At 42.8% G+C, this 22,226-nt stretch overlaps 1 protein-coding gene across 1 annotated transcript; it reads right to left on the reverse strand.

Moving 5' to 3' along the window:
- Positions 1 to 96: 96 nt before the first annotated feature.
- On the reverse strand, positions 97 to 20,902 carry ints6 (integrator complex subunit 6). Its single transcript, XM_041950355.1, has 18 exons — positions 20,477 to 20,902; positions 20,261 to 20,338; positions 19,526 to 19,675; positions 14,816 to 14,905; positions 13,412 to 13,595; positions 9,880 to 10,005; positions 9,422 to 9,573; positions 8,521 to 8,673; positions 7,395 to 7,527; positions 7,118 to 7,212; positions 6,922 to 7,032; positions 5,999 to 6,214; positions 5,413 to 5,539; positions 3,931 to 4,073; positions 3,626 to 3,812; positions 2,617 to 2,994; positions 2,255 to 2,348; positions 97 to 1,912 (listed from the first exon to the last, which is right to left on the reverse strand). Exons 1-18 carry the CDS (start codon positions 20,585 to 20,587, stop codon positions 1,819 to 1,821), a joined length of 2,622 nt encoding a protein of 873 aa, XP_041806289.1. The 5' UTR covers positions 20,588 to 20,902; the 3' UTR covers positions 97 to 1,818.
- Between the last annotated feature and the right edge of the window lie 1,324 nt (positions 20,903 to 22,226).

Consider the following 22,226-nt stretch of genomic DNA (forward strand, 5'->3'; position numbering starts at 1 on the left):
AATTCAGAATAAAAAAAGCCTCTTTTCTGTCTGACGCACCGTTGCTAAAACGACCGACAATCATGGACAAAAACACGTAGAGTCACATCTTTACAGAACACTTTATTTACATGGCCCTTCACAGTGTAAAATAGAAACTTTATTCATGGAAATACTTACAAAAAGGCCGTTTTCCACTGAACATTCTCTTTAAATAGTACTCTAGGGTTATTTACATCTTTACAGTGTATTCAAAATACTCTTTTGGTAGCGGCCTCTTCACAAACAAAGACAAGTATGGCAGATTTTGGTCCCTGTCCAAGGAGGGAGGGAACAGAAGAGGGCTGCCCTCTGAATCAGAAATCAACTCTTGACCTCTAGACCTTAATTCAGATTATTTGTGTATATTTGAGAAAATTGAACAGGTCTGACAAAACAAAAATAAAGAAGATTGTTGGAAAACAAACTTCTACAACAAAAGGTAGTTTTTCTTTTAAATTACATTAAATAAACATTCTCAAATTTACACAAGTGCATTCACGGTTAAGTGACAAGAAGTTGGTTTGAGATTCATGGCGGGGAGGAGTTGGGGGGGGGGATTAGTTATTTGGCAGCGACCAGCACGTTGGGACAAGCTGGCATCCGAGCCCTCAGTTCATCAACACTCCAGGGGACAACGGTTTGTGTTGCATATAAGCTGTTTCAGGCTAAAATAAAGATAAAATGGGGGGTAAAAGTAGCTCCAATGTTATTGCTGAGTATGCATTGGTGTTAGTTCCTGAGCTTTTTGTCCCTGTATTTCAACATTTGTAACCAATGACGCTGCATCATTCAAAATGATTTGACTTTGTGTTGATCGCTCTGAAAACCTGACCTGCAAAAGACAGACTTTTTAAGTTTGCCGTCTCCAGGTGTAATGAAAACTGTGTCAGTCCCCCGTCGAGGGGGAACAAAAATTATTCATTCTTAAGTTACTATTTCATTAATATCAATTGTCAGTCTGGTAGGTAAACCACAAGTCGAGAAATTCAAGGTTTGAATTGAACCCCAAGTTGACGAATTCAATGCTTGAGCCAAGTCATACCCATTTAAGAGCACAGCAGTGGAGTGCTTCAGTTAGTGGAGTGTAGAAAGTAAATTTCAACAGTCAAAGACAACAACAGACTCTCATCCTCCCACACAACAAAACGGCAAAAAAGTCGAACACCTAACGAGAAGGGAAAAGTGAATGAATGAAAAGGCATGAGGGAAGAAGAAGTGTTTCGTGAGCATCTCCACTGGATCCTGTTTGACCCTGAGTTGGCTGAAAACGCACACGCAACCACACACACTCACACACACAACCTACACTGTCTGTCCCATCATGACAAATAAAACATAACTGAGTACAACATCCAGGCGCAGGCTGCCATCTGTTCCTCTCAAGAAAAGTCCTGCACTACCTCGTTGACTCCAGCCTCCTCGCTCGTTTGTCATTTAAAAAGGAGAACATCGACTCAGGGGAGGAGAATAATCAAGGGGAATGCCTCAGGACGGTTTCACAGATCAGAAAACAACCGTGCTCAAATGTTCTCCTTGTGGAGGAAAATATTTCACCTTTAGCAATAAAATGCTTCCTCACTCCCTCTTTTCGGTATCTGAAAATTGTGCAAACCAAAAAAACGACCATCGACAATGTTGAGATAATGAAGAGGGTCCACTGAAGAGGTGATAGTTTGAGGGCTGGATGCAGTCTTGTCTCGTCTCCACAGGGGCCCCATTACAGGAGGGGTGGTTTAGGAGGATGTGGAGGGTTGTCAGGTTCATTATCAGTGAGTTCGGTTTGGGAATGAGCCGGTCTCAGAGTGTGTCCACGTGGTTCATGTTATTGGATCTGTTGTGGATCTCTTCCAGGAAGTTTTCCAGCTGCTCGATGAGAACGCGCTTCTTGAACCTTTGCATTGAACAAACGATAAGAGCCAGTGTTATGGGTTGCATTCTGTACAATGAAGTCAACTAAAAGCAACATTTAAGCTGTTTCATAATCAGATTTCATCCTGTCAGGAACAGGATGATGAGGTGTTGCTGGTGATCACCACCTAGCCTAGGACATAGAATTGCTCTAAATTTGATGAACGCTGTGAAGGGAGGTAGGTGAGTGATACAGGGCCTACAAAAGAGAAATGTGTGATTTGTTTCTTAACCCGAACTCCAACTTGTTCCATTCACATCTTATTTATGACAGCATGGTGATATCAGTCATTCTGTGAGGTGAGAAGAGGGCTCAGCTCCGTACCTGGCCGCCTCTTTGATGATGTTTTGGAGAAAGATGAGTCGGGTGTCCAGAGTGCCCTGGATCTGCTTCAGGAGGAGGAAGATCTTCTCATAGTCTGAAAAAGAAAGAGCAAGTGAACGAGGATTAATGACTTCATTACTGCTGTGCTTCTAGGACATCTGAAGTCCTTAATCCAGTTCTCTACACTGCAGTAGAACGCGAGCAAGTAATAACCATTAGCACTCCTTAGAAAATGTTTTGATTATCAAGTTCTATGGCTGCGAATAATGATTAATTCTATGATGGATTTATCTCTGGTCTATTTATTTGAATTATTTTTTGTTCAATAAAGAAGCCAATTAATTTTTTGTTTGGCTACATACGTCTGCCAGGTTTTCTGATCTCCTTGGTGATGAGCGCCCTCAGCTCGTTGTTGACCTTCGTCGTCTCGGTGTGAATGTGCTTCTTCAGAGCTGCAGGAGACAGGTAGCGAGGCAGCTGGTCCTCCACCAGCACCATCTCCGCTCCTCCCTCGCACCCCGGCGGCAGCTCTCCCGCCTGGGGTCGCCCGTTCTCGTCCTCGTCGCCGTCGCCGTGCCGGAGGTCCTGGGGGTCTGCAGCAGTGTGGTTCTCCTGGTGGTCGGCAGGCCTCGAGGGATGATCCACCTCCGAGTCAGAGCCCCTGTCTGAGCCGTAGTGGTTCTGGTTCAGGTGGTTGATGATCAGGTCCGGTTCAGGGGCTCCGTCATTCATGTCCATGTCTGCAGATTGGGAAATGAAAAAAAAAGTTACTTATCACATATTATCATGTAGGATGGAAGGCAGAAATGTGTTAAAAGTGTTATATAACATTACTGAGGCATAACAAAAGGCAACATTGAGTAACGTCAAATACTAATAATACCAGTAATACACTGTTTTTGCAGCTTGATCAATTTTTCGAGACAAAAAGTCAAGGCATCTCTGTGTCTGCTGATCAATTATGAATCCTATATATATTCATTCTGTCGGTTTTTAGGAGTGGTCCCCCTGTTTGTTTGCTTTGTGTACATATATGTGCACGTGTGGTGCGATCCATATTCCTGCCGTGGATTCACATTATCGCACTGAGCAAAGGATCAATGTGCCAACAAAGGCAGGAGGAAAGATGAAGGACCTTAAGGGACAGAGTCAGATTTTCACAGTGTAAGCTGGTGCACTGTGTGCCACTGCTGATACCAGTGAAGAGCCTGATCCAGAGTGATTCAGAAGAACTGTGTCAGCAGAAATGGCCTCAATTCCAAAGTCACAGAAAGTTACAAGCAGTCAAAAATGACACAACAGTGATTGAATCGTAAAAAGTTATCATTTCAGTTACTAAGACGTGTTGTTACACATGTGTCATAGTCGCACCTGCTGTTGGTCGGGGGCTGGCAGGGGGTGTGACTGGAGGGGTGTAGGCCCTGCCCAGACGCAGCAGAGGAGACATGCAGCGACGTCTCTTGGGTCCTCCGCCGGGCATGTTGTTACTGTCTCCGGGTCTCTTCCCCTTGTTCTGAGGGCCGGTCACAAACTCATCCGCCTCGTCGATCATCATGCCCTGAGAGGGGAGTGAGGGAGATGGTCAGTTTGCATGTTTCTCAATCACTCATCTGCTTCTGCCTGTCACTAATGAAAGAGGCTGAGGGTTAGGGTTGATATGAGTCGCTGGGACTGACCTTCTTGTCTAGTTTGAAAGGGTTGCCGAATGTGTGCAGCCGTTTTGGCTGCTCAGGGTCCGCGTCTCGAAGAGGTTGAGGAGCAGCTTTGAGGAAGTCTTGGTAGTTGCCCATCTGGGCTATTGGCACGCTGTGGAGCTGGTCTGGACAGCCGACAGGGAAATTCACCAACATGGAGGGAAGTGTTGCACAGAATACCACAATCTAGCTACTAAACATGGGTCACCATTAGAATTTCCCAAACTTTGGTATAGTTGTAGGTCAAATATAATAAGTGACAGAAGATGATATGTGTAATATTTCTGAATCTCCACTAGGTGGTAGTACTAGAGAGGTTGTCAAGTCAGGCGCTTGTATGATCTGTGGTCAGGGGACATGCACCTGTGCATTAATCCCCAGTGTGAGCCTCAGCTGAGCGAGAGAAGCAAGGTCTCTGCCTAAACATATCTACTACTGACACCAACAGCGTGTCATCTTCAGAAATAACACCTCCACGCCCTGTACTGGTAAACAGAACGGGCTGCCAAAGTCTGCTGTGGGACTACTTTGCCTACAGAGCTGGTGCTGATTGAGAACCCACTGACATAACGAAACATGTGTTCAAAATAGCTTTAAAACAGTGTCATGCATGGGAGGAAACACTTCAGTCCTGGCCAAGCATCTCACTGACAGACACCAGGATCTCTCCAAGGAGAACCAAAGACATCAATGTAGCAAATAAGCTAGCTGGCTAGCCAGCTGCTAGGTTGGTGATGTGCTACTGAATGATGAAACATCTAGTGTATCAGTAGCATAGCGTGTCAGTGTCAAGCCTGCCCTGTGTGGTAAATAGCATGACAAGCATACCAGAAAGTGTGAGTTCCAAAACAAAAAGCGTATTAAGCTACAGTTATTTCGCATTTTGGCGCCTTTTAAAATGATTAATTAGCCAAACAGCACAGGGCTACTAGCTACATGTCACAAATTTAACACAACATTGGCCATAGTGAACATAATGCTCCTGGTTTAACAAAATGTGATTAGCTTGATGGAGTAGTGTTTATGTGGTTGGCCTGTTGGTAGAATCATGGTTTGTCTGATTTGAACGATTTATAGATTAATACATAGGCACTGTGCAGGGCAGTTCTATAATACATAACATTTGACCCTCTGTGGATCTTATGCTCAACCTACCATTACCACACCATTTAATTAAGACAAAAGAACCCCAAAGATGGGATGATGTTTCCTGATCTATTAGGTGCTGAGTATTATGATACTAATCTTGGTAGTGGTATGAAAGTCGAATATTTTTAAACACTTTTTGCTCTCAAAGAGTACAGCAGAGTACAAAGAGCCAGCTGAAAATCTTGCTTTTTACTGACCTTTAGTCAGCAGCTTAAGTGTTCACCCAGGCATCAGATATGGGTGCGGTTACAGGAAAAACAGACAACACTCATGACTAAACCCAACGATGGGCGTGGGAGACAGAGTTTGACTTACCTGAGTCCTGCCCTCTGAGGTTACAGACGCTGGTGTTGAGCAGGTTCCTCCTCATTCGGCTGAGCTGGTCTAGCAGGTGGCTGCGAGGGATGTCGTAGGGATTCCTAAAGCTCTGTGGCTTCAGGCCCTGGTGTGGACCAAAGACAGAGAGGAGTGGAAAGTGAGCGATTGCTTTTAAATATGGCCTTCTTTCAAGTCAGGAAAGACGGTCGCTTTCTGGTGAAATACTGCAGCACTTTGGCCATAACAGAGCAGATTTACAGTGGATACAGTCTGAGAGAGATGGACATTTTTCAAATGCCAAAGCCCTCAAGCACCCAAACAAACTACACAAAGCATCTCAATAAAGGCCTCAGGAGGACTGTTGGATTGAAAAACGGGAAGTCAGTGAAAGGCTGAGCAGAAAACGAATGAGTAAAAGTGAGATTTGAACAAGGTACTGCTCTTAAATTGAATATAAGTAAATACAGCTCAGTACAGACAAATGTTGATATGTGTAATCATGATTGAATAACTTATGCTTATGACAGCCGTGTACACTCAGGAAAACTTTGCTGAGAAACTGTTAACAGCAATCCAAACTTACCTTGTTGAGCAGAGCCAGGTGGAAGCCCTGGAACTCTTTGGGGTTGAGCTCCATGGGCAGAGTCGGGGTCTCTCCTGTGAGACTCTGCAGCTGCTGGATGAAGTCCCTGCGCTGAGCCAGAGATATTCCTCCCCCTCGCCAACGCACCTTGATGCCGGACTCTGGTGGCGGCTTCTTACCAATCGAGGCAATCAGGCGGTCGTACTCGATTTTTGACTGTAAAAGTGAGCAAAGCAGTAATTTGAGTGGTTGCATTTTGAATTAAGTTATATTCAACCTCTTACTTGATGAATAAGACAATATAAATAGCATGCACACTAGGGGTTGGGTATAATTTTTGATGCCAGGCATCAATAAGATATTGAATTTTTGGCACCCACAGCAAAAGCTGATAAGTTTAATTTACTTTAATGTTGTCCTGCTTACTTAGAAAATGAGTGTAAACTTATTCTAAGATCTAAATCAGTGTTTCCTGATTTAGAGCATAAGTAACCAGGAATAGAAATCTGATCATGCATTTTTTTACTTGAAAACTACTTGTTATTGTCAACAAACATCATGAAAAGACCACAAACAATGTTTTAGTCCATGTCTCAGTACTATTATCTGTGATCGAAAGTTGCTCAAACAGGAGGCTTGCACTTGGTGCTTTGGTGAGTAATTATGGCAGCAGGACAGTGTATGTGCGAATGACTAAAATTAAAAACAGTGCTCATTGTAAAGAAGGAATGGTGTGTCTTGATGGGTTTTTAATAGTTACTGGAGAACAATGGAGCTCTATCACAGAGGAATATATCAGGCTTTGGATACACACACAGTTAGGTGCTAGAGATGCCCAGCCCCATTGTTACACAGTCAGCCACGCACAGGTTGTCTGTGATATGTGCTCAAAGGTAGCACGGCACAACCGCCCAGCTTCTAACCTGTTGGCTGAGCTTCTTCAGGTAGGAGACCACGCTGTAACTCAGGCCATACTCCACGTTGTCAGCCAGCAGGTTTGGTGCTCCCATGATTCTGAGCGCCTTTCTCAGGGACTGTGGAAAGAACACAGCAATAAGACCGGTGCAGCGTCTCTTGTGGTCTTTGCATGGCAATCAAATGGGGAAAAAAAACACTGACCCCGATATAATATGGAGGCATGGTCTTCAGGTAGTTCTCAAAGGACTGCCGCCATTTGATGGTAGGCTTGAACTTGTGCACTTTGATCAAGTCGTCTGCATTAAGCAAGAAAAGAAAGAAAGAAGTATGGATTGAAAAAAGGACATTAATCTGCAACATCTTTCCTCTTCGCTATAAATAAATATATGTAAATATATAAGCCAGGAGTAATGATGTCACAGGAGCACATACAAAAAAAAGGAAGAAGACCACATGTGACATGGATCATCAGTCTTACCCAGAAGTGGCAGAAGCACGGGGTAGTTGTAGGGCATCACAAACAGGTTGACACAGTTCAGGGCTGTGCTGGCCTTTAAGTAGCCAAACGGCTGGCCCAGGTCACTGTACTTGGCACTGTTACATACAAACACCTAAAAGACAGACAGACGATCAATGGGTATGTGGTACATTAGAAGTCTTCAACCAGGAACAGAGAGCATACAACCTGCAGACATTTAGGTTAGGTTTGTTTTTGTTAACTGGGTCAATGAGCTGCTGGTTCACTGGGATATAACCATCACCAGGATGTGTACCTGAGCCATGTCAGTCCATTAATATCACTATCAGTGGTTAGCACATACATCTAATGCAGAGAAGTGTGAACTCTTTCTTTAAAAAAGAAGACTGCACTCTCAACACTCCCTCTGTGATTTTTAAGCTAATGTTTTCTCCTCAACTAACCCCTGTCACACATTCAATGTGGAAAAGTAGGACAGGGCCGTGCATTTCTTATTGTAATATCAAGCAAGCATTTCCATTTATGTATTCAACTGCCTGCTTTGGTAGAAGGCAGACAAAAATAAGTTAACAGACAGGCTAGCAGCCCCCTGAGGATGTATGGAGAAACTAAATTGTGGTATGAATGAAAAATGACAGACTTTTTCCGCCTCAGATGTACTTACACCCAACTGTCCTTTCAGCTGCTGTTGTGCTAACATTAGCATACTAGCATACATTGAGTTACCATGCTAACATCCATCTTAAAAACATCTGAATGCTAACATACTGACTTTTAGCCTGGAACATTTTATATGTTTGCACGCCACATTAGCTTAGCTTGCTAATATTTAGTATGTATCATTTAGTAAGTTAGCATGTCAAAAGTATATGACAGTTATTGACTAAGTCATTATTCCTCAAATATTAGACATTCAGTGACTCCATGTTCTTAATCTCTGAATTCACACATACTGTCTCCATCAACACCCAGCAAATATGGTGGAACGTCTAATGTTGCATTGACTACATGGCTGCTCCTATCCAGCTATGTGACAGGATTAAATGAAGGTTAAAAACATTAGGGATCACAGATGTAGTGTTGAGGTCCTTTGTTATTTTGTGTTGTGCTTGTGACGGTGCTGTACCTGCCAGCAGGTGTGAGGGGACTTCCTCTCCAATATGTACTGAGTGAGGGGCGAGGGCTCCAGCTCATACTTGTCGAAGGGCACCTTGTCTATCACCATGGGCTCCGCGTCCAGACAGGAGAAACGAACATGGGGGTGGGCTGAGCGCGGGGGCTGGGGGGGGGGTGTGGAGGATATAGTGCATGTTGCATCACATATACATTCTGATATTCAACTTCCAATTGTATAGCTGGTAGTCCTAGTACTTAAAAAACATTGACATGGAAAATAAGAGTGCTTGTTTCTTTCTTTCTTTTGTTTTTACTGTTTAATCTCTGTTTACAATATGAAAATTAAAGTAAATTCAAAATGAAATGCCAACAGACAGGAAACATCCTACATAGACTGCTAGATACATACACTGTATTCATCAGTTATAAACTAATGTCAGTTGTGAATATTCTGCACACCTGATGAAATTGAACATTTGCTGCAACCTTCCTATGATGTACTTTTACTGTTACATCGTCCAATATATGTGATCCTGTGTAATTCTGGTTTACTGCCTTCACTACTTCCCCTTTTGCTCTATTATTATTGAATGAACTGTGTGACAGTTAATGTTTCGTGTCCATGTAACCCAACAAAGATTTTATGTCTGTCTATTTACCATTATTGCATCTTTGTTATAAGCGGACTTCTTTTGGATGCAACTTGAAAATAATTAGATATAAAGATAATTTTTGTTAAGTTACTTTCTGATTGTTCTGCTGACACTTTGTGTCATGAATAAAGCTGTTAGTCAAATGTCCAAGACTTAGCAGAGACCTTGAAGGGTACAACAGTATGAAAGGTGCATGGTCAAGTCATTCCAATGCTTTCAAGTAAAATATTTCTATTGATTCTTCCCAATGTTTCTTACCAGTGTTGGAGAGTTCTGGTCCGGCCAGAAGGCTTCAGGGATGGGCCAGTGACCGATGGGGACACCGGTTTTAGGGTTGGGCCGGACGTAAATCAGTTTGTGACAACAATGCCATGGCTGTGCACCGGACTTCAACGCCTCAGCTGGAGCATCTGCACAGACAGATACAGTACGGAGAACGCTGACTTCACAGTTAAACAACCATCAGCAGTGTTTGTAAGGTATGAAAACACAACAAAATGATTTTGATAAACTGTAACAGTGTGTGGGCAGTTACAACGCGAAGGTGGGGGTTTAAATAGCGGAATCCACCAGCTGCTTGTGAACACCAGTAAAGAATAGTGAGTGGGAGACGGCAAAGAGAATCTCTGCTAATCAAACAGATGCAGTGCAGCAGTTGTTAAAATGGTGTTTCAGAAGCAGAGTCAGGAATAAATTGCAAAGAAATGTTCTCTTACCCTCTAAAGGAGGAGGGTCGGGCCCGGTCTTCTCAAAGTTTATCACCACTCCACTCTGGATTTTCTGCACCAGAGACTCCAGACATTGATTCAACATACGCTGAGAGAACACGCTGTAAGAACGTCCTGCAACAACACACAAACACACACACTAAATATGTATTTCTTTATGTACTGTATATATATAGACCTGAAAATGTGAAGAAATTAAACACTGTTCTAGGCTTGGAGTTCGGTGGCTTTTAACTGAATATGAATTAAAACTGAATCCACCTATTAAAGCAGGACCCTTTCAAATCTAGTTAGGCTTAGCTTTCTAAGGTTTTAAACTGCATGCTTTCATTTTTCTGGGCCACCAGGGGGCAGTGGAAGAAGCTGAAAGACCAACACTTGTGAAATTGTCTAAATTGAGGTTGTTCTAACAAATGTGTTAAGGTGTTAACATTGCAATCAGAACACATCCATCAGGAATCGCAATTCTGGCCCTTTGACGTATTTAAGTCTAGTATTCACCCTCTTTTCAGCTCCACCAGCACCTGAGGAAAAAAAAAAAAACTGTCTCTTCAGCTGTTGAAGGCCCACTATGTTCACCAGCTGGTCACTAGCTTTGCCTGCTGTTTGGTGCTGAGCAGGTAGTGTACAGCGGGTTTATCGGAGCTTGACGGCTGAAAACAGCAGTCTGCTGCTGCTGGAACGGGGTTAAGACTGAATCACACAGTGAATTAGCCATAAAAATAAAACACTGAACTACAAGAGGCTGGAAGACTTCATGGAGCTGAGGGGAACTACAGAGATGTGTGATAATCCTCTGTGGGTTTGTCACAATGAATGACCACTTTCACATTACAGGTAGTCAGAGCAGAATGTGTGTACTTTGAATAAAATGTGTAGACTGTGGTTACTGGGCTACATGCTGTGCAAAATGTCTATATTGTGGAAATTAAGTTATTAGAGCGAAAACAAAAAGGCTATATTTTTGTGAAAAAGTAATATGCTTGAGGAATTACAGACATCTATGCTTTACGCATAAATTCTGAGAACCACTTTGACATCTGTGCATTTATCTGGTGTATCTGAACCTCAGGAGAATCAAATCAACCCAAAATAAATCAAATCAGGACTTTCTGATCAGTGCCTGGCTCAAATGTAACAAATACGGGCATTTAACTTCAACCCAGATCCAGAATGGTGGCAACTTTCAGAAGTCCCAAACCGAACCATGAATTTATCCTGAAAACATTCCATAGTATAAGCGCATGACATTAATTGAACGTAGAGTACTCTTAGTTGAATTTAACACACTGCAGAGCCTGACTGTAGATACGGTGCAATTTCAAGTGCTCTCTGCTTAACACCGTACTCATCTTTATGGTGCTGTATCAGTCCTTTGCACTTAGTAGAAGTTACGGCCGTTCAAAAAGGCCCATTTGCATGAAATTCAGCTGTAAAGCTTCAAACCTGCTTTAGTTTATTTGTCACGGCATCAGTCAGGGCAGCAACAGTCACATGAATCAGACACACTGTTTTACAAAGCTACTACTGATTAGCCTAATTCAGCCCTCTGGCCATTTACCACCTCTAACTTCACCTCTAATGACCTTGTTATGCACCCATTCACTCGCTCATTTCAATAGGCCGTGGCTTTGTGTCAGGTCTGCCATCAGCAGTAATGGACAGGCAGGCAGCATGTACTGTAGACCGTCAGTGACAATGGAGCTGTGTCATGTTCTGCATTCAGCACCACTGACTGCTACACAGAGCTTTGGTGTGCTCTGCTCTGCTCTGTCTCTCTATGTCTGTGTGTGTGTGTGTGTGTTAATCTTAACCTGCCATCAGCATCGTTCTAGTGTGTTCCTCCCGCCAGCTGCTTCCACCACCAGGCAGCGCGAGGACTGGAGACAGGAGGGATAGAAGTCTACTTCCACAAGTGGATGTTCTTTAACACTGGTAGGTAGACAGTCAGGGTTCGGCTTATTCTAAAGCCGGATCAAAATCATTGGCCCGAAAGTATCTTGACGGGCCTGTGAGCGGGGAGAAAATCAGCACCAATCCTGGACCAGGTGGAAAAATCTGGGCTTTCTAACCTTAATCAATAATTACTCCTGAAGTGCACTTGAGCAAAGCACTTAACCCCTCGACAACAGCTCCAGCAGACTCGCTCAATGCTTAAAACAAGAACATACTGTGTTTGTACTGGGTTGTTCAGCTCCCACTGGCAAACCTGTAAACACAGGTAACTCTGAATGTTGAGCAAGCCGGTGCTGAGACAGAGCTCGGGGCTGTCCCTCACTGGAGTGAAAAACAGCTGTCAAGGCAAGCTTTCTCTCTATCACTCAGTTTTTTCCCCTCAAAAATACAAAAAAAACCCCACCCCATTATTCTCCTCTTTCTTTGTATTGACAGAGATGATTCATCAGCTGAGCTACGGAAAGCATTTAACAAATAGCTATTTTGATCTGGTGTTATAAATACTTTGAGCTTGTCCCAGCATGTTCCACCAGGCTCTGCTGCACAAATTAGGCTGGTGCCCCTCCCGAGAGGAATACGTCTATGATGTTTCTCCAAAATAAGGTTACAATGACATCCATTTACAAACGATTGGCTGTACAAAATAAAAGTACCTATGGTATTGTGTAAATAATAACAAGTAACATGGGTATTCTTGTGTCCAGATGATCAAGTATTTGAATACTTGGGTTCGCCTGCTGTCTGTAAGAAGGTAAGAATGACTGTAGTCTGACTGACCTTTATTTCTCTTGCAGGTTAGGTAGACTTCATTAATAATCAATAAAAGCTGCAGACTCAAAGGCCTCAATCAAATTATGTACATTATGTGAATTGGATTTCTTAATTTCTGGACTATGTCGTATTGTTTGAAAATGTATGGGCTACATGCTGGATCTGGTTAATGGATTTGTTGTGTAATCCTATGAGGGCTGGGCATATTTGTTTTTAAGATACAATAAGAAAAAACTTCATTATTGTCACCAGTTTAACTGCTGCAATTAAAACAAAGTCACAATGTCCCTCTGTGTTTGGAGCCACTAAGTAATTAACTCAAAGGATGCTCTGGATAAATCCATAATGGTTCTAGCTTGTTACTCATTTGACTATTCAAAAGACTTGTAAGTCTTGTAAGAGACAGAATGAAAACATAATGGTCAAAATCGGTGCAGCATAGGCTGAGATATCCTCTGGGTCAAGCACCAAAAACACTGGCTCCTACAACTCCCATAATGCAACTTCATGGCATGCTTCATTAAACCTACCATGCCTGTTAAACATCCTCATCTTTCTCACTCCATTCCAGTTAATGATGTAGGTTTTCTGTCATTTCAAGTCCAAAGCCTATCTCAAGACACCTCAGATATTTTCTCACACTTGACATTATACTAACAGGCTGAGTGGGAGTCTTCATCACGAGTAAACTCATGTTTACGTGGAAAATTGGTGGACTGCCCCTTCAAGCATTGCACTCTACAAACATATATTATACAGTAACCAAACGCCAGCTTGCACTCAGACCACCTACCTCCAGTGACTTCACACATGGGGGTGATTGGAGAATCGTCAGGCGGGACGCCACCGAGGGGTTCGGGCTCCACTGAAGCGTTGCCGGGGATGCGCAGCACCAGAGCGAACAGACGTTGGTCCCAGCGGAAGGGCTCCTTGGTCAGCTCGCTACCTGGCAGCGGGGTGGTCAGAGGCAGATGGAGCTGGACGGTGGAGGGGAAACAGAGGATTGAGTGTGTATGACAAAATGAACCATGGATCATGAGTAGAGGCAACGGTTGAGTGTTGATTTGGGTTGATTTGATGATATGTATATACGAGAGAGGACAGAAATAAGTTGGTAGAGATTTATTTATACTGATTATACCTTGGTAGCTCTCCTTGCAATGTCACTGACTGATTCAGACTAAAATTAGTGACTGTGATGTTTTATGGGAATATTGAAAAAGGATGTCGATTTATCAGGTATTTGCATTATCCAAAAACAGATATTCCCATTTGGTTATCTAACCTAAAGACCATTTTTCAACTGAAATTGCATTAAAAATGTGTACATCTAGAATATACTGCTACAACAATGTAAAATTATACAGCATAACAGAAGATTTAATTTATATTGCCCACCCCTTGTTTGGGTCGTCATCATGTATACAAAAGCAGGTCTAAGGTGGGCAATTAAACAACAACAATTAACTCCTCAAAACATTTCAGCAGAGAGTCACTGCTAATGACATGCTATGAAAAGATTTTACAGTATTGATGCATCGCCCCTTCACAGAAACTGGCTTCTCTCCATTAGACTGCTTCACGACTGCAGATTCTGATTCTCATAAATCTTCTTTTGAGACATTTCTTACACAGCAGACTTTTAAATAACTGTCAGAAGAGCTGCAATTAAAGTCAAACTTCCCCACCGAACATCACTTAGTAATTTGTGCCCGGTTTGAACAAGCACAAGCCTGGAATTATCAAAGAAGCCATAAATTAGACTGTGGCTGCAGAATCAAGGATTTCATTGTATATGTTTGACCTCCATGAGTTTTTCTTATGTGGCTGACAAACTGACTATATGGCTTAACTGAGTCCTCTCCATCTCACAAGGAGTAGCAGCACAAATACTCAACATAGACGGCAGATGACAGCTTATGATGCCCCCCTAACATTTTAAAGACAGAGGATTTGCGACAATAAAAATCACTGTATGAGTCACTTAAGTAAAAATTCCAGAACTCTGTGTGTGTGTGTCCTGAAATGCAAATATTTGCTGGTTTACTGGTCTGTTATGATAGTGGGGCAGAGTTTGATGAGGTAACAGATGCTTGTGCTAAAGTGAACATCGTCTATATGGATGTGTGATCGGACAGGCTGCTGAGCGGTCGTCCAACCGTGCAGGAAGCACTTCTGATTGGACATTTTGGCTGACCTCATCTTGGACTCCGCTGCTGCTGGTCAACTTGTTGCCATCGCTGATGGCGATTATGATAGCAGGCTCGAGGAAAAAGGGATTCCTTCCCTGCAAAGAGAGAGAGCGAGAGAGAGAGAAAAAAAGACATATTCACAATTTATTTTAAAACTAAACCACCAGAGCAGACAGAAGCAATGTGTCAAAGCAAAAAGAGCTAAGAGCATTTATAGAAGCCAACAGCAAAATTCATATATTTATAGCACTTGAAAGTCTGAGGCATAAATGAGCACATATAACGTATCATTATATAGATAACTTACAGAGGACCTATTTTAAGTGAGTGGGCGTGTGAAAGAGAGAACCCATGAACTCATGGGAATAATAAAAGAAAACAGTAAGAGGACAGTCTTTAGCAGAGTGACTGTATCCAGACATCTGAGATCACTATTAGTCTGTGTCTGCAGTGTACGTTCACTCCATCCTCCAATGGCAGAGCACATTACCTGAGGATCTTTGTGAAACCTCTTTTCTGCAAGATCCCACAATATTTCATGACACCAGCACTCCACACTGATAGAATGAAACTGGAGCAGCACTGCATTTATCACTATGCATCAGCCCTGTGGGATCTCCACTGAGGCTACAGAATAACATGGTGAGTTAACGGTGTAAAACCTCAACGCAGCCCAAGTCCTGTCAGCAAACAGTCTGCACGCTGGACCGCACTGCAGACTCATACAGAGACTTCATAAAGGCCATCCTGTTCAGACAGCGGTGCAGTTATTGATGGACGTGGACCCACTCAGTTTGGACCCTACCTGGAGGCTGTGGCCTCTGCTGAATGATGGATCTGTCCACTTTCATAAACAGCCCAAAGTAAACAGAGCAGGATACCACCAAGATCCACTGTACTGCAGGTATCCATGACAACCTGGCTATTTTTTTTTGCCCTCGCCCAAAATCCCTTTATGATATCAAACACTTCTTTAGCATGCTAATTAGTTGCCGATGAGGCTAACTTGCCAGACGAGTGATGATTTCATCCGTGTCACATCAGCTCCCTTAGCTTTTACTGTTGCTATGCAATGGGCTTACAAAAAAAATAAAAAATACAGCTCTTCAAATTAGATTTTTGGACATCACATCAGTCCATACAGACAATACAGAACAGCAGCCAGCCCTGCCCATGTAATCAGTACATCCTTACATGTGGAGCTGACACAACAGGTCAACCAATGGATCAACAGAAAAATAATCAACCTATTTTTTAACTATTTTGATACTCATTTAAGTCAAATTTAAAGAAAAAAAGAGTTGCATGGAGGTTGCTTTTCTTTGCCGTATGTGATAACAAAGTGAATACCTAATCAACACCTGAATCAGTGATGAGATAATCAGCAACTGCAGCCTCAGTCATCTGTAGTGACTTCGCAGACAGGTCGTCCATGTAGTCAGCTACAGCCAAATTCATCCGAAACCGCAGGATCTCTGGCGTGCTGACACAATGCCAGACTGACTGAGATCCATTAGAGCCCTGTTTATCACCACCGCTGACTTGTTAACTTACGACCACACATCACCGGACATGTCATTTCCTCACTGTCATCCTTCCCTGTCCTCTCCTTCATTGCCGTCTTCATGAAACTGTGATCAGTGTCAGGATTACCCGCTGGCTGGCTCCCTCGCTACCTCCATACTCCTCTCCATCTCCCAGGGGAGAGTCATCTCAGATGCCTGGCAACCTGGAGGGTTCTTTGTTACTGTAGAGAGAAGCACTCCAGGGCAATATTAACTCCCCCACAGCCTTACTCCCCTTTGTCTTCTCCCTCTCTAGCTCTATACCCCACTGAACTTCTTACACACTCAGCACTTACAAACACAAGGGTGAAAAATCAAAGTCGACTTTTCTTTATGAATTAAATTGGGAAAAAAAAGCGAATGAGATTGAGTTATCATACGGGACGCTTCAAACACATAGTCGACTGAGCACGAGCTGCATTACTTTGGTTTGGCTTTGATTTACAGCTGCTGAAGCAAACAGAGACACAAACTACAGCCAAAAAGTGTGTGTAGTCATCAGAGCGCTGATGAAACCTCAAAGAGCTGCACCTAAAAAGCTTTCAGGTGATTCTGTCCAACTTCAGCTCATGAACGAATTCATTTTATGTGGAAGTGCATTTGTTCCACTTCCCATGCAAAATCCTTTCAGGCAAAACTGGTTAACCTTCACTTAAAGGAAGCGAAAAGAGTAATAAAATATGATCTGACAACAGAAACCAGCTCAGAAGAGATGCGACGCAACATTTTAGTACTAAAATAATTAATTAGTTAATAGACTGAACATTATTCAAGAAAAATAATCCCTTACACTTAAGTCATTTATCAAGCAAAACGTATCAAATGTGATGGTTTTTTCAGTTTGATGTGATTGTAAACTGAATCTCTTCGGGTTCTGGACCGTTTGTCGTACAAACGCATCGATATGAAAACGTCACATCGGGCCACAGGACACTGTGATTTACATGTTACATTACTTTTGAATACTATAAAGACCTAATGACAATTTTACAGATATCGACAGATTAATCAATAATAATCATTAGTTGCAGCCCTTAAACAATGTTCATATCACTGTTTTTGAAAGGACAATGAAAAACACTAATCACAGCATTAGTTATGATGTCAAAATTAGACTGGGTGTAGAGGGGAGACTGACTTTCCTTCAGGTGTGAAAAGGTACAGAAGACAGAACTGGTCATTAAATTAGAAACCCCGTCATTAGAGGTCACTGGTGACCGGCGCAGGACGCAGTAACCTTGACCTCAGCATGTGCTGCCGGTGTTCACAGGCATGTGTCTGTGTCCATATTGCTTCCGACAGCGTGGTTGGCATTTGACATTCAGACTCCCAGAGTGTCCGACATGCATTATGTATGCTGTGTGTATGCATTACCCTGGATGGTAGGCATCTTCCATCTTCCAGGAAACGCTAGCTAATCATTCACTACTGATCCCACCTCCCGACTTACCTCCACACTCGGAAACTGACGTCCAGATTCTGTATCAACCACGAGTGCAAAGACTCAGCCAGCAGTCAAACTGGCTACGGTCTAGACTTCTAAATGCATAATAATAATAATAATAATAATAATAATATCTGTTCCCCAGACAGAAAACTGCATCTCATTGCCAGACGATGGACAGAAGAAGGAAAATCTTACAGGGTGATGCGACACATCGCCTGCGAGCCGTTTTCTGTTGTTTGTTTTTTTCTAATGAGACTCTATCAGGATAGAGCCACTCTGGTTTCAAAAAGTACCTCCCTAAACTGGAAGTTTGACCACAGACATGAACTGGTGAGGTCATTAGGCGGCACTTTTTGGAGCTGGGCCACTATCGAATTAGTTACAAACTTCGCAGGCTCACTGACTATCCGCTTGGCATATTCAGTCCCAGTTAATTTTACGTGAACGCAGGCTTCCAGCTGCGATTCAGGCCGACTCTGCTGCTCAGCTGGAGGAGAGACTTGTTTCAAATTCACAAATTCAAAAGGAGTTGAGCAACACAATGGAAGTAACATCTATGAGTCTGACATCATAAAGCCTCTTCTTGAATAGCCTGACATTCATGATTTTGTTAACAGAATATTTAAATAACTTTCTTGCGAGATAAATAGCTTTTGCTGTTGGCTTGAATAAAAGAACTGCACAAATCTACGTAAATTTCTGCAACACAGCAGACATTTCAGTAAAATATAAAAAACACATCTTTTTCACAAAAAGCTTCAAGGCACAGACGGCTACAGAATTTAACTCAAAGTACCCTAGAAAGTTTAAAGGTCCTCTGGCAAGCAGGAAACTACACCCTGTTATCATTTTCTTTAGGTCTACCTAAAAAATGATGCAGTCTAAAACAACAGCCCAGCACTGAATCCTACCTTAAAGAGGGCTGTAATGTCCAGTTTTTATTAAAGCCTGTTTCAGAGAGGTCACATTCACCTTTATGGTCATTTCAGAAGCTGTACTCTTACCGAGATGTGTTTCAAATATTGCGTCCAGCCCATTTATGCCAGTGAAGGTTGACTAAATATTAAAAAAGAAATCTCTCAGATAACAGAACACAATTCTGCAGCACCGCCAACTTCAGCATTAAGTTGAAATAACACTTCTGTAAAACAGTTTCAACCAAACTGAACATTATAACCCTCTCAAAGGCAGCAGTTACAGCGGATCTGCATTAGTTTTAGGTAGGTGTACCTAATAAAATAGCAGCATATCTGTGCAGACTTCATTGACTATTTATCCCTGTGAGGCTGTAAGAGATCCTAAAGATTTTAAAGACATCATGCACTTCTATGGGATGGATGTTTCAAAGCTAATTAACGGCTCTAATCTCTATACATTATAAAATATTAGCATGAAGCGATCCATGATTTAGAGCGGCAGTATGTCACACAGTCACCAGATCAATGGTGAAGTCAATAAAGGTCACTGAGGTGAAAACAAAGTTGTTCCTGTCTTTTTTTCCTCTTTGTTGCTGTTATGTCTGCGTCATGAGCACATGACTGAAAGTGTGTGGGGTCACAGTATGCAGGTGGTTGATGCTTGTAAGACTGGGGAGAGGGGAGGGGAGGCATGGGGTGGGTGAAGGGGGTCTGTGGGGGCATACAGCACCTTGTCACAACACTTCATAACCCTGATTTCTTCTCTGCCTCTTCAGTGCTACATACCTGTCCATAGTTGTCTATCCCAGTCACTAATCTATTGAGATTGAGTAAATCAAAAGCGGTCCTCAAGGACTGGCCAATAGTTGTGAGTCCGGTTGCTTGGAGGTTCCTCAACTCTGTCATGAATGTGGCATGGCTCTCTTTCCATCCAGCCTTTAAAACAAAAAACAAAAACAAAACAAAAACAATACAGTTGGTTAATCACGTGTCTAAAGAGAGCTAACTCTGCAACTGCTGTGACCACCAGGCGACTTTTACAGAAGTCAATTGTTAACTTGGTTGTTTTATGAGGAGTCTTGACTGATAAACATATATAGGTCGCTTCCTGTCTATCAAGCCAATAATGTGACAGCACTGCAGCCAAGACCTTGATCTGCTTCCACCGGACTGCTGCGACCAGCCTGGGATCACAAACTACAAAGTGGCGAAGTCGCAATGTGCGCCGTGACTAAAGTGGCAATTTGGTCTAAACAAGTAAAGTAAGCTAGTCTGTCTCCCCCTCCTCCTCCTCCTCCTCCTCCTCCCCCCCAGATATCACCTCGCTGTATAAATAACACCCAGAGTTCCTTGCTGCTCACACTGAAACAAAATGTCGGCCATGTTTTAAAAGGGGTATGAAAGCTTCTCCTGAAGATTTTCTCTACACAATTGATGTAGTGCTCACAACGTGGTGGAGCGATGGAGGGACAGTCAATCTGCGCAATGTAAAGCTGGACATGACCCGAAAACAAACTCTACCTTTATCCCGAACGGAACGTCTTCAAAATTTACCAACATATACCGGTCCCCTCGGCTCGCCGGATCTCTCCCTCTGAGCTGTGGAAATAGTAGAGAATTATTTACGGTTATCGAGAGATCATGTTTGACAGGCGAGCTTGCAACAGCACAAAGATGATCTGAACCGCAATCCCGCTCGGGATCTCCCAATATTAATGTGTCCCGTGGTTACAGTACCTTCATAAAAGTCTCAACAGCGCCTTTTGCTATGTCCAGATAGGTAGTGCCCAGATGGGTGCGCTGGTTCATTGAAGCGGACGTGTCTATCAGAAAAAGTAAAACGGGCATTGTGATGGTAATGACACGTTCTGCATGGACTTGGTGTCAGTACAACCGGCCAAAACGCAAAAAAAATCTTTTGTTCTCCTGCCGCCTGTATCACCTCTCAGCTAGCTAGCTAGCTGGCTAACTGTCTGTCTCACACATTCTTTCAAAAAAGTGTAAGAATAGTGAGTGTAGAAGCCCTTTCCGGGCAAACTAAACTAAAAACCTCAAACCCTAGGGGCAGGTTATTGATTCACGAGGGATTTTGATAATTTTTACTATATTTTGCAAATATTCCTAAGTTTCATAGTAACAAAGTTCCCCCTCATAGTGAGTCCCTGCTTCTCCCTACACTGAATGCGCTGTGCCTTCTCCACTGGTTTTAACCTAAGCTCCGTGCTTGACCCCGCCTTCCAAGCGGTCCTTGAGGGTCACGTGTGCGAATACTCACTCCACATTGGCTGATGAAGCCCCTCATTACCATATCCAAATTAGGCCAAAGCTGAGCGTCTCATGCGCATGCTTGCTTGCCCGAGAGGCAGGAATGCGAGGAAAATATTCTGTACATGCATTATCTGTTAAAGAATGCAATATATGTGGCGACGCGCTTTTTTTCGGAGCATTACTGTATTTGTTTTAGCAGATGTTATTTAGTGATGGGCCTGTGTCTGACCCGAGAGCTGATTACATAATCAACATTTACTTCATCCTATGCACGGGCGTGGGCTACTGTGAAAGACAACCCCTGAAGACTATAGAGACAAAACTGAAGGCAAAGATGGACAACATGAAACAAAAAGCAGTGGGATATTAACCCATGAGTGCATCCAGGGTACACAGAAAGTATTCGCTGACACTGTGGCGCTTGGTTTTCATGTGTTGACCAAATAAAGACAGCCCTTTCTGCGAAACGATCTGAAGGAAGACAGCTTTAGCCGAATAGTCACTGCAAGGGACTGACATGCGCGCGCACGCACTCACACACCCTGCAGCTCTAAGATGGCTATACTTTGTCTTTCTTTCCCATTTGTGCAATCAGGTACATACTTCGTTAATAGTAATAAATGATGGCTGCATTATTCTGAAAAGAGATCTAATAAGTGAGGTTTATTAAAGTAGCAGGCAGACTTCTGATGTTGCTTCCTATCAGTTTGGCTTTACACAAACATGTTCTGTCAGATCATGTGTCTTAACAACTACACACTTTCAGAATTATTTCAACTGATCCCCAACATGCTCCACATTATCCTGGTTGAATTGAGGATCACTCTTAATGCCACATGACACTCAGCCAGATATGCACGATTGTGCAATACAATTTACATAATGTGGCTCCTTGGAAAATATCATCACTTCCGCAAAAATAAGAGGAAACCATCCGGTGGTAGCAAAGAGGAGGAAGGTCTATTGCCTCTTGTTTGACATAGTTCTTTGGAGCAACACGCACAACATTTCATATTCCGGTGTGTCATTGACACGTTTTTCAGAATAAAATTATTTATGTAGCCGGTGTAATGGCATTTAGGATCCCAAAATTTTACACTAGTTGCATTGACATATACTTTGGCAGTGTGAGCTAACTGATAATATGGTATGCATTAAGTCAGTGGGGGAAAGGAAAGACTAGCCCACATTTACTCAAGTATTTTACCCAAAGTACAAA

Source organism: Chelmon rostratus, chromosome 13 (genome assembly GCF_017976325.1).
Source record: "Chelmon rostratus isolate fCheRos1 chromosome 13, fCheRos1.pri, whole genome shotgun sequence".
In the NCBI taxonomy this organism is placed as follows: Eukaryota; Metazoa; Chordata; class Actinopteri; order Chaetodontiformes; family Chaetodontidae; genus Chelmon; species Chelmon rostratus.